Here is a 12,346-nt window from a genome sequence, read left to right as displayed (position 1 = left end):
GCTATGGTACAGTGCATCATGTATACGTTATATCTTTTAATGTATATTTACTCATAATTTACTATTTACTATTTGTTCACAGGCCTATCGGAGTGATGACGTATCTTTGGTAAGTCTGTTTGTCTTTGAGTCACACGGTGGGTTACTCGGACTGTGGAATCTGGAAGAGTAGATTTTCACAGTAGTGACTGTGCTGTGAAAGGCTCATTGCATTAAAAGCCTCCAGTGGCAAATTTGTCTATTGATCTTAGCCTAAACCTGCCACCCACCGTCTGCTGTGACCCATTTGAGAGTGGAGTACAGTACACTGTTTTATATGTTTAAATCAATGCCCTAAGAATGATGGGTCTTACAACATTGCTCTTTTGGCCAGGGAAGGAAATACATTTCTGAGACTCTTCTCCCCAAATTTTTATCAGAAACAAAATGCTTAAAATGGCTTCCTCATGAAGTAACAAAACATTATGGTGGACCTTTGCATCGGGCTATAGAATCTCAAACTCAAGGGCCACAAAGTCTGCTGATTTTCTGTGTTTCCGCACTTAAGTGCTCCATTTAAGTAATTGATTGGCTAAGGAGTCCCCAAGGCTTAGATTGGCTACTAAACGAAAGAAACCCACATAAGTCTGAAGAAACTGTCCCTCCAACACTGGAGTATAGAGCCATGTTCTAGCTAAACTGTGAAGGAAGTAGCTACGTCCGAAGGTGGCTGAATAACAGCCGGTCGTATTGCAGCATGCTCAAATAATCATGCAGAATCTGATCTGATCACCATGAAACCAAGGAAATGTGTATGCTATTATCCAACACTACAACTTTGATGATTCATGGGGTTTTGCTATATGGGCATGGCTGAAGTGCAGTGGAGTGTTGATCTGGCAGCTTGGACCCTGTAATTGCTGCCTGCTGCTGTGCTTATTATATTCACAGCAAAGGTGAGCTGTCAGAGCGAATAAAAGTCTGAATTTATCTTTCAGCCTCACTGGGGTCTCTCCCTTCGCCGGGGAGAACGACCGTAGCACCGTGCTCAACATCAGAAGCTACAACGTGGCTTTTGAGGAAAGCATGTTTGCTGGCCTGTGCCGAGAAGCTAAAGGTTTTGTCATCAAGCTGCTCGTGGCGGAGAGACTGTGAGTATCTGGTGCCATTCTCAAAGCTCTTCCACCCTCCGTACTCTGGGTTTGTTGCTGCAAAAGACTGCGTTGTCATTTCTTCTTTCCCTTCTTATTGCCTTGTGCTTCTCTCTCAAGAATTATTATTTATTTTTCAGGAGACCTGATGCCAATGAATGTCTCCGTCACCCGTGGTTTAAGGTGGGCCAAAACAATGAAGTCATTTGAAATGACAGTATAATGTCTACTGTAACATTATGTCCACAGACATGCAAATACATTAGCGTTCATAGAACAGGGATATATTTATTTTCTGCATATTATCAGATATTGTGTTAGTGTCAGCACATTAGAGAATGTTAATATGTTTGAGCATATTTTGTTAAAAATAAGTGTGGAAGGCATCATTGTTGTTTTAATGAAATTACACAGAATTTGTCTCAAGCTATGTAATCCTGCGGTAATTTGAAATGCTAAGACGATTTTTTGGTAACTCTGCCAAATTCCTCTATGGAGAATGGGCCATTTACATGGGTGATATGTGAAATGAAGAACACTGAGCAGGATCTTGTGTTTTTACCCAATTATACTTTTTAAAAATATGTCAGCCATGATCAATTGGATTTCTACTATTGCTTGATTATTGCTTGGACGTGTAAAACTAAACAATTAAACTTGGAATTTCTTAAGCTTGAATTTAGTGACCATTTGCATACTCGTATTTATAATTATATGTGTATTAATACTAGACCTTATCTAAGTAAATGACTATTCTCAGCACTTCAGTACTCCTCTGAAAGTATATTTCAATTAATGGCTTTAGATGGTTGGTTAAGATTCGGTCTTGAATGATCACTTATAACCTTCATCATTTGCAAATGAACATTGTTAAATTACATTTTTATGCTTACAGATGTTGACTAAGGGGAAGAGCATCAGCACTGAGAGTCTCAAACCGTTTTTATCCCGAAGAAAGTGGCAGGTATAACCGACAGGTTTAACATAAGGACCAAAATTTAATTGATCTCACGAATGTCTTTAAATTAAATACTTTTGCGTATATTGCAGCGCTCACTCATCAGTTACAAATCCAAAATGGTGATGAGGTCCATTCCCGAGCTTTTGGACGATTCCTCCAACCATATCTCCATCGCTGTGCCAAGGCACCTCAAAGAGGGTTCACCTCCAGCGTCCTCATCCTCCGACTCTGACGAAGACATCGATGAGCTGCCCTTCATCCCGATGCCTCACATCATGGACTTCTCTGGGTCCAGGATGTCCCTGACTGAGATCCCGGGTGATGAGGAAGTGGCGGGCAGGCCCAACGGTACTGTCGAGGGAGTGGGCCAAAGCGCCCAGGGCGTGATGCTCATGGAGTGCGAGCCGTCAGAGAAGGACGGCGGTGAGACAGTGGGCAGGGGGCGTGCCAGGAAGAGGGCTACGCAGGAAGAGGGCGGGGGATCTTCAGACGAGGAAACCGCAGAGGCGGCCAAGAGACCGGATCAGCCCAAGAGGCCACTGCGCAGAGGTTCGAGCATGGAGTCGGAAAAAGGAGAAGGAGTCCGGCGGAAGGGAGAGCTGCGCAGAGGGAGCTCGGCCGACAGCGCCCTGCTCCTCCACATCAAGCCAGAGGAGGGCGCCGGTGAGGAAGCTGCGGAAGACGGGAGGAAGGTCCTGAAAAAAGCCGTCTCCATGGAGCTGCCGCGCAGGAGCCCGAGTCCCGGCGCGGGAAAGATGAGCCAGGAGGACTACGCGCTGAAACTGGAGCTCATGAGGCAGCGGCTGCTGAGGGGCGGGTCTGTGGACAACAAGATGAGTGGCCTCCGAGGCCCCCTGCTGGAGACTCTGGGCATGTCTGAAGAGAAACGGTACTCCTCGCTGGATCGTTATGTGCGCCCGTCCCGGCTGGCTGTCCCGCCGCTGACTCGAGCGGCCTCCAGTGACTCCCCTAGGGACGAGACCCCAAAGACTAAGGTGCTCCGCAAGAGCGCCTCCTTCAGCCAGGGCGACGCCGAACCCATCCCCCTCCACAGGCGTTCGGGGGCCCCGTTGGAGATCCCCTTGGCCCAGATAGAGGAGCGGAGGCTGCAGGAGGCCCCATCCATGTCTGCTCTCACAGAGCAGCCCAGGCTGGACTCCCGCCCGGTCACTCCAAAAGACCTCTCCAAACCACCCACCCCCGACCTAAACGAGCAGGAGCTGCAGATCAGCGGCAGAATGAAAAGAGACTCTTCAGAAGAGAGAGAGAGAAAGATGGAGGAGGACCAGGCACGTGGTGTGTCTGGACAGAGTGATACCATGGTTCTTCCGGAGAAAAAAATGAGCATGTTAGAGGAAGAAAGAGAAGAAGAAGCAACGAAAGAATGTGAGAGTGTGTCTGAGAGAGTGTCCCTTTCTGAGATGACTCCCAGTACCATGGAAGAAGAAGAGAAGCAAGGAAAAGTAAAGGATGAAAGAGAGGAGGAGAATTTTGCCATCAGGATTAAAGATGAGGAAGAGATGCCGCTGAGGGAGTCTCCGGAAATCACCATCACCACCAGCTCTGTCACTCACATATCGCCCTCCCCACCTGCCCGTGTCACTCTGCCCGATGGTAGGACCTCTGCGTATGCCAGCATCATGCAGACTATCATGGTCCCATCTCTCCAGCCTGCTAATGCCTCTACGCCTGCATCCACTGCACCCACTGTTGCCCCTACCCCAACTCCCACCCCGACTCTATCTCAGCCAGAACCTCCCTCATGGACTGAACACCCTGCAGTCTTTTCAAGAGTGGCCTCCACCGAGCAACTAGTGAAGGAACCCAGTCCCACTAAGACTTCCACCCTTCCATCCCTTCCTAGGGAGCCGTCCCCTGGGCGGGACATCAAAGACATCACCTCTGAGGAGGTATTTCAGTCCAGGTTCAAAAAGAGAGAATCGTCCCTGACGCGTAGCCTGAAGCTCCTGACCAGATCCAAAGCAGAGGAGAAGCCTTCAGTCGAAGCTGACAGTGCTGGCGAAGAGATTTATCGCCCAGGGCCAATCGGTGCTCCTCTAGAATTTTCCAGGAGGCTGGAAGAGAAGTCAAAGTCCGTCCAAGACCTCCGGGAAGCTTCGAAGGACAGCAGCTTCATGAAGAGGCTCTCCATGCGCTTGAAGAGAACTCCGTCGGCAGAGAAGATAGAGGAGCCACCTGCGCCCGAGCCTGGCGTGCCCCGTCGCAGGCTGTCCTGGGGCATGGGCCGCTCCAAGACCCAGGACAAGAAGGAGGTGGAGATGGTGAGGCTGGATGGGGTATCAGAGCCTCGGCAGGAAGAAGAAGCCAAGGAAACTAAGAAGACCACAGAATCGCCCGTTCTGGCCATGCGCAAGAAGATCGAGTCAACAGTGGCCGGGATCTCCATGCGTATCCGCAGCCATTCGATGGACCGGAAGGAGGAAAAGAACGCGGAGGATAAGGAGGCCAAGCCGGAGAGCAAGAGGACACCTCTGCTGTCAATCCTGCGTCGGACCAGCTCTGAGGGTGTGAACCTGAAGAAGATGGGCCAGTCAAGCACCACTACCTCCACAGAGTCCCTCGAGTCAATGTCTAGCGTCCAGTCAGAGACCTCTACCAAAAGTATGCCATTCCTTCTCTCAGCTTCTCACTCAGCCAGTTCACAAATGTTTAAATGTAAATGACTATTTCTGTCTGTATGTCTGTTTTTCTGTCAGTAGGTGTCCTATACTCCATACATATGGGTCATGGTGGGTTCATTATTCTTAGAGGAGAAAATGTGGGACTGGGAGTTTGAGGAATGTCGAAGCAGACCATAGAGACTGTCATTACTACTATTATTTGGTGCTCCCATGTAAGGCAGGACATTATCAAATATAAAACAATGTTACTCAAGACCAAAGCAAGACTGTTTAGGCATTTTGTGAATGTGTCATTACAAGGTGATTTAATGTACATTAACATGCCAATATGAGCATGCTAAAGTTAAGAGCATCCTCCATCCCCAGCAGCCACGGACAGCGAGCGCAGGTCGAGGTGGGATCGATGGGGCCTGACCAGGGGCCGGAGAGACAAGACAGTGTCCCAGCCGGACATCCCTTCAGCCATCGCCCGGGAGAATGGCTCCCTGCGGGGTCGCCAGTACTCCCGTCTGGCCTCAGGTACCCCAACACCTTGGAAACACCCAACCAACACTAGGATTTACCAGAAAAAAATTTATTAGAATTACCTGGAAACAAAAGTTACCTAAATTTTTCTTTTTTTTCTTTTTTTTTTACTGTGAGGCTCCTCCTCAGATTCTACAGATTAGCCAGGCGGTCAATGCTTGCACACCTTCCGTGCCACCTGCCTGATTGGAGGTTCCAGTGCAATCTTACAGTTCATGATAATTCATGAAAAGACAGGCACCTTATTGTCCTTAGTCACACACCTTCATAAATATTCACAAGATGCATGAAACTGCATTTTGGCTTCAACAGTAGGGACGCAGAACTTCCAAACTTAAGACCATGTTGGGTCTGTGGGGTCACCTTGCCTGCATGTTTTATGACCGCTCTGTTCTGAGGTTATGGACTCTGTTTCTCAGCTTCCCCTGCTCCTTTGTGCCCCTCAGACTTCCCCCCAGTTTTCCACATCAAACTGAGGGACCACGTGCTTCTGGAAGGAGACCCCGTCACTCTCAGCTGCCTCCCAGCTGGCAGCCCCCACCCACACATCACCTGGATGAAAGGTCAGCACACCATGCCGTGGCATTTACAAAAAGGATGAGAACTAGGCCTGTAATGTGGCTCATCCTGATAAGCCGCTGTTCTAGTGCATGAATAAGCTCTATGGTCTGGTATCTGCTAAGACACTGTTCTAGTGTATAGATGAGCCCCACAATCTGGTGTCTGTTAAGGCACTGTTCTTGTGCATGGATGGGCCCCATGGTCTGGTATCTGTTAAGGTTCTGTTCTTGTGCATGGATGGGCCCCATGGTCTGGTATCTGTTAAGGCAATGTTCTTGTGCATGGATGGGCTCCACAGTCAGGTATTTATTTTATTTATTTATTTATTTGACAGGGACAATACACATTGATCAACATCACTATTACGTTATGTAAATGTGCCAGATTTAGCTAGATCGCTAATTTCCATCTGTTGTCCCTGGGCAGGCTGATGTTAACACATTAATAACAAGCAGACCAGACTAGAAGCCATAGTACAACATTCAAAGCGCATAAAAACAAACGCACAGAGCTTGTATCATATCCGAACCATAGCAGCGCTAGCTGTGGCAAGGCAGGCCCTGCTGGGTGAAGTGTCTTTAGCGCTAGCATCGCCCAGACATGAAAGGGTTTCTGGTGGCCGGTGCCAGCATCTCAGTGAGCACCGGCAGCCCTGACTGATCGATCGGGTGCCTGTAAGTCCACCTGCTAAACTGCAGATGGAGTGTCTGCCTTTAATGTGTCTGCCTTTAATGTAGACTGCAGAGTGATACATGGTGGCTGACGTCACACTGACACTATTCTGAACTGATGGCATACATTCTGGCAGTGGGTTCTGATAAATACAGCTGGGCATTCCATATTGGGGTGAAGAAGAGGGAAGCTAGCTAGCAAGCTAGTTTATCTGTTTTGCTCATGTTTAAAATGAATCAATCGCCCTGTGAGATTTTGAATGATCGCAGAGCAGGGATCTGCCCATCGAGGCCTGGAGCACTGCTACTGGTAGTCATTCTTCCCCTCCAATCAGAGACTGATTTAGACCTAGGACACCAGGGAAGTGAGATTTCTGGCCAATCAGTGAAATTAACCAATCAGTTAACTAAGTAGAAAGGAAACCAGCAGTACTACTGGTCTCCTGGGCCAGATTTGCATAATACAGTCCTGGAGTTCATGACATTACATCAAGCACTTCTCGTTCCTTAGTTCTGTTCGCAGACAGTAAGCTTAAAATAACCTCCACATCCAACCTTCTGGATAACTTTGCAAATAGCAAATACGTCCCCAAAGCATAGTCTAATATCCTCTAGTCAAATTAAATGATTTATTCTCTTCCAGTTATACAGTACATGGATCACTTTAATACATTTAGTCATTTATATTCAATGCACAATGTACATTCAATTTCTGATCATTAGACCTATGAAATTCAATATGAAAGTAATGACATTCATGAGGCATTGTAGAGATGCGGTTAGTGGATTACTTCACCTTCATGGTGTCTGCTTTGCATTTAATAATGAGGAATAATTCAGTAATCGGATGTGTGCTGATCGGGCTGATACTAAACATAGCATTGTTTATATTGCTAAATAGCACCGCTGTGTCTGCTTAACGTTACTGTGCGTCAAAAGCCTTGTCTTGAGTAAACACAGGGGTATTTTAAGGGTTACTTCTTTTCAAAACTCTCAGGTATGTTTTTAAGAACATTAGCCAGAGGGTATTTCGCAAAGTGGTATTAATGGGCTAGCCAGAAAACTTATGTCAATACAGTGAGACAACTTGGGCTTTCTAGTTTCAAAAAATAAATCTGACGGCAAGTGGAGCTTTATTGTGTTTCCATGGCAACATGTTCGGGATCTTAAACCTGCAAAGCCGCCACTATAATCTAGCAGCCAATGTTTTTTTTAGGCAGAAAGAAGCCTTTATTTTGGCTACCTTGTTTCAGCACAGAAGCTTATTTCATGTTACCCTGTAATCTAAATTTACGTAAAATAACAAGATATTGGGTGTACTATGCAAAATTCATGAACAGAAAATCTCTTAGCTAATTTATTATGCTAAACAAGGATCTGTGCAAATTATTTGTTTAATGACCATTGGCTGTTTGATGAACGTGTTGGATCAGAGGTGCCTTTACATTGCCTGAGTTGCAAGATGAATGTCCATATTTTTATGGAGACATACAGCTGTGGTTGGTACCTGCACAGGTTTAGCCATTTTTACTACTGAGTCAGTGTGAGGTGGACACAGCTCTAAAACTATTCCTCCAAAGTAATGTAAGTTGAAGGCATCAGTGTTTCAGTGAGACAAGGCTAGCACTGGTTTGAGAGCACCCAGCTGACTGATAATGCAGTCTCAGATGGGAAGCAGCTTTGAGACTCCCAGAATGCTCTCTGTCTGCGCTCTCAGATAAGAATCCGCTGGAGATCGACCCCAGGATGAACATGATCTCCTGCCCGGACGGACGGCAGCTCCTCATGATCATGAAGACCACCAAGAAGGACGCGGGGCTGTACGAGTGCGTGGCCACCAACCCCCTGGCCTCCGTCACCAGCTCCTGCATGATCTCTCTGGCCCGTGAGTCCACGGTGGGGGGGGGGGGGCGAAGCGTTAGGCCTCCGGCATGCTCCACACCTGCCCAAATGTACCTTCACTCACCTTTATAACCCTGCTTATGCTGCATATAAAACTGTATTCATGAACCCATTTCTCACATTCTCTGTCTCCCTCTTGTGCCTACTACACAGTAGAATGTCCAGTGTTAATTCAACTCTAACAGAGTATGAGTCCAGTAAGGGGCGTATGTACACTGGAAGAGTCAATTTAACACCGAACATGTGACTGTGTGTGGTGCTTAACTTTATCTTGTAAGTTTATGTATGTACTACATTTTGAGTAGTAAGTAGTACTTCTAAGTAGTAATGCATATTTCTGTATTAATGGCTGCTATTGTGGCCATAATGACAGCAGTCTTTGTTGCTTTGCGCCTATGTAAGCCGCTCTGGATAAGAGCAGCTAAATGCCCGGATGCAGTGTGTCTGGAGAGAAAGGGGTGTTGAGCCTAGGGGGTAGAGGTGTGGGGCGGGCTTTCTGCTGCTCCACTGTGTGATCTACACCAGCTCTTTCAGTGTTTTCCGCGAAACGCCGGATCTCGTCTGCGTTTCAATGAATTCCCAAACCGAATTGAATTTGTGCCCAGAGCCCCCTCCGTCCCTTTCCCATCTGGGCTGTCACCTTCTGTTCGAAACCTAGAAGGTAAAAATGAGTTTCCGTCACCTCTGATCTCGTCAGAAGCCAGGGTGAGGTAATTGGCTGCTTTGGGAGATTCTATTGAAAATAAAGCCCAGCCCAAGCTGAGGCGGGCAAAGCCGAGTGAGTTTTGGGTGTGACCCACGCGCTGTGTCTCTGTCCCCGTCCGACCAGGCCTGCCCAACCGCCCGGGCACCCCAGAGATCCCGCAGAAGTACAGGAACACGGCCCTGGTGCTGTGGAGACCTTCCGACACCCTGGCCCCCTGCACCTACTCCCTGGAGAGAAGAACAGAGGGTGGGTCCCTCCGAGCCACGCCCCCACACTGTCATACAGACCAGCTCCAGCACCACAGGGGGATTATGGGACTGTATTCACTGTTAGACACACAGACCAGCTCCAGCACCACAGGGGGATTATGGGACTGTATTCACTGTTAGACAGAAGGGGATTATGGGACTGTATTCAGTGTCATACAGCCCAGCTCCACCACCACAGAGGGATTATGGGACTCTATTCACTGTTAGACAGAAGGGGATTATGGGACTCTATTCACTGTTAGACACACAGACCAGCTCCACCATCACAGGGGGATTATGGGACTGTATTCACTGTTAGACAGAGGGGGATTATGGGACTCTATTCACTGTTAGACACACAACCCAGCTCCATCACCAGAGGAGAATTATGGGACTGTATTCACTGTTAGACACACAGCCCAGCTCCACCACCAGAGGGGGATTATGGGACTGTATTCACTGTTAGACACACAGCCCAGCTCCACCATCAGAGGGGGGTTATAGGACTGTATTCAGTGTCATACAGCCCAGCTCCACCACCAGAGGGGGATTATGGGACTGTATTCACTGTTAGATATACAGCCCAGCTCCATCACCAGAGGGGGATTATGGGACTATATTCACTGTTAGATACACAATCCAGCTCCACCACCACAGGGGGATTATGGGACTGTATTCAGTGTCATACAGCCCAGCTCCACCACCAGAGGGGGATTATGGGACTGTATTCACTGTTAGACACACAGACCAGCTCCACCATCACAGGGGAATTATGGGACTGTATTCACTGTTAGACACACAGACCAGCTCCACCATCACAGGGGAATTATGGGACTGTATTCACTGTTAGACACACAGACCAGCTCCACCATCACAGGGGAATTATGGGACTGTATTCACTGTTAGACAGAAGGGGATTATGGGACTGTATTCACTGTTAGACACACAGACCAGCTCCACCACCACAGGGGGATTATGGGACTGTATTCACTGTTAGATATACAGCCCAGCTCCACCATCACAGGGGGATTATGGGACTATATTCACTGTTAGACACAGCCCAGCTTCACCATCACAGGGGGATTATGGGACTGTATTCACTGTTAGACAGAAGGGGATTATGGGACTGTATTCACTATTAGATACACAGGCCAGCTCCACCACCACAGGGGGATTATGGGACTGTATTCACTGTTAGACAGAAGGGGATTATGGGACTGTATTCACTATTAGATACACAGGCCAGCTCCACCACCAGAGGGGGATTATGGGACTGTATTCACTGTTAGACACACAGACCAGCTCCACCATCACAGGGGGATTATGGGACTGTATTCACTGTTAGACAGAGGGGGATTATGGGACTGTATTCACTGTTAGACAGAAGGGGATTATGGGACTGTATTCACTGTTAGACACACAGACCAGCTCCACCATCACAGGGGGATTATGGGACTGTATTCACTGTTAGACAGAGGGGGATTATGGGACTGTATTCACTATTAGAAACACAGCCCAGCTCCACTACCAGAGGGGGGTTATGGGACTGTATTCAGTGTCATACAGCCCAGCTCCACCACCAGAGGGGGATTATGGGGCTTTTTTAGATTGTTAAATAACAGTGGCAAACACAATAATCATATGATCTGTGAGATAGGAATGGCATGAATATTACATTGTTGACTGATGTATCCTCTCAGTGGTTATATACATATATATATATATATATGTGTGTGTGTGTGTGTGTGTGTGTGTGTGTTATGCGTTAATCTGTCTGTTCTGTGCTGAATGTCTTTTGTACCAGATACTGGATGTGTGCTCACCTCCATCTCTCTCGCCACTGTAGCCAGTGAGGTTATCTCACCCTGGTTTAGTTAGAAGGAATTGCTGTTTTTCCTCCTTCAAGGACTACCTCAAGAAAAAATATGAATATGTTGCTTCAATGACCCTGAAATTTTACATTTGGCTCCATTGTCTATATTTGAAACCCATTGTTAGAAATACATTTCCCCACTGTTAGGTTGAATGTTTCAGATACACTTCAGGAATAAATACTGCTATAACTCCTATCATATGCTGTCTTATAAAAATATGTCCTCTTTAAGAATTTTAGATATTCTGACCAAAACAACAGTGAAAATCTATCTGGCAAATGATCGCTTCGGTGCTGCCACCTTGTGGTCATCAAAGTAAAGCAACATATTTGTGTTAATACATTTACAGAAAGAAAAATCATTTGTAAAAAATGTATTTCATAACATTTGTATAATTTAATATTGTTTTAATGAAATATTAAACTCATGCAAAATATGGTCTATTCAAGGTATCTTATATGCAAAAGTACATGCAATGAACGGGGTCAAGGAAGGCTATTCATGTTAACGCCTCTTAAAGTATAGGGTCATCTCTACTACATTGGTCTACTACAGTTTTTTTAACATGTGATTTGTTTTGTTTATTTGATCGATCTTTATTTAACCAGGGAGTCTCTTTTAAAATAAAATCTCCTGCAAGACAGACCTGACGAATCAGATGCAGGCAGTTACCGGGGAAACAAATGCAACAATACAATATGTGTAAACGTGTCATCTTTTTTCCCGCTTGTCTTCGTTCTCTGCAGGTGAAACTAACTGGCTGATTGTGGCCACTGGTGTGGCGGAGTGCTACTACAATGCCACAGACCTTCCAGCAGGGGGCACCTTTCGGTTCAGAGTGGCCTGTGTCAACAAAGCCGGGCAGGGGCCCTACAGCAACCTGTCAGAGAAAGTGTGTCTGGACTCCGCAGGTACGCCCCACACCCGGCAACAGCGCTACAGCCGAACATGTCCTTTATTGCCGTCAAAGGAAATTTGCTTTGCGCATGCAGGCAGTTTGGTAAAACATCTACATAAAAACACATAATGTACAAGTAAATATTACACTGAATGAGTTTAGATACAGAAACTGGCAGATTTAGAGAGGGTACCAGACAATATTTAATGTTCTTGCCTTCACAGTATC

The 12,346-nt window shown here is 46.7% G+C and overlaps 1 protein-coding gene across 8 annotated transcripts in view; it reads left to right on the top strand.

The window, feature by feature from the left end:
* Positions 1–12,346, top strand: part of spegb (striated muscle enriched protein kinase b) — a 112,162-nt gene that overhangs the window by 87,084 nt on the left and 12,732 nt on the right. For 7 of the 8 annotated variants that reach the window (XM_035393290.1, XM_035393294.1, XM_035393298.1 and 4 more), the window contains 10 exons: positions 83–109; positions 978–1,130; positions 1,271–1,313; positions 2,026–2,094; positions 2,181–4,713; positions 5,100–5,252; positions 5,705–5,821; positions 8,208–8,375; positions 9,222–9,344; positions 11,967–12,131. In XM_035393290.1, coding sequence (XP_035249181.1) covers positions 83–109; positions 978–1,130; positions 1,271–1,313; positions 2,026–2,094; positions 2,181–4,713; positions 5,100–5,252; positions 5,705–5,821; positions 8,208–8,375; positions 9,222–9,344; positions 11,967–12,131 — 3,551 coding nt within the window. The remainder of the gene's footprint in view (positions 1–82; positions 110–977; positions 1,131–1,270; positions 1,314–2,025; positions 2,095–2,180; positions 4,714–5,099; positions 5,253–5,704; positions 5,822–8,207; positions 8,376–9,221; positions 9,345–11,966; positions 12,132–12,346) is intronic. The other variant, XM_035393291.1, reaches the window with a different exon arrangement.

This window comes from Anguilla anguilla, chromosome 15 (assembly GCF_013347855.1).
Source record: "Anguilla anguilla isolate fAngAng1 chromosome 15, fAngAng1.pri, whole genome shotgun sequence".
NCBI lineage: Eukaryota > Metazoa > Chordata > Actinopteri > Anguilliformes > Anguillidae > Anguilla > Anguilla anguilla.
This window is presented reverse-complemented; position numbering and strand designations above follow the sequence as displayed.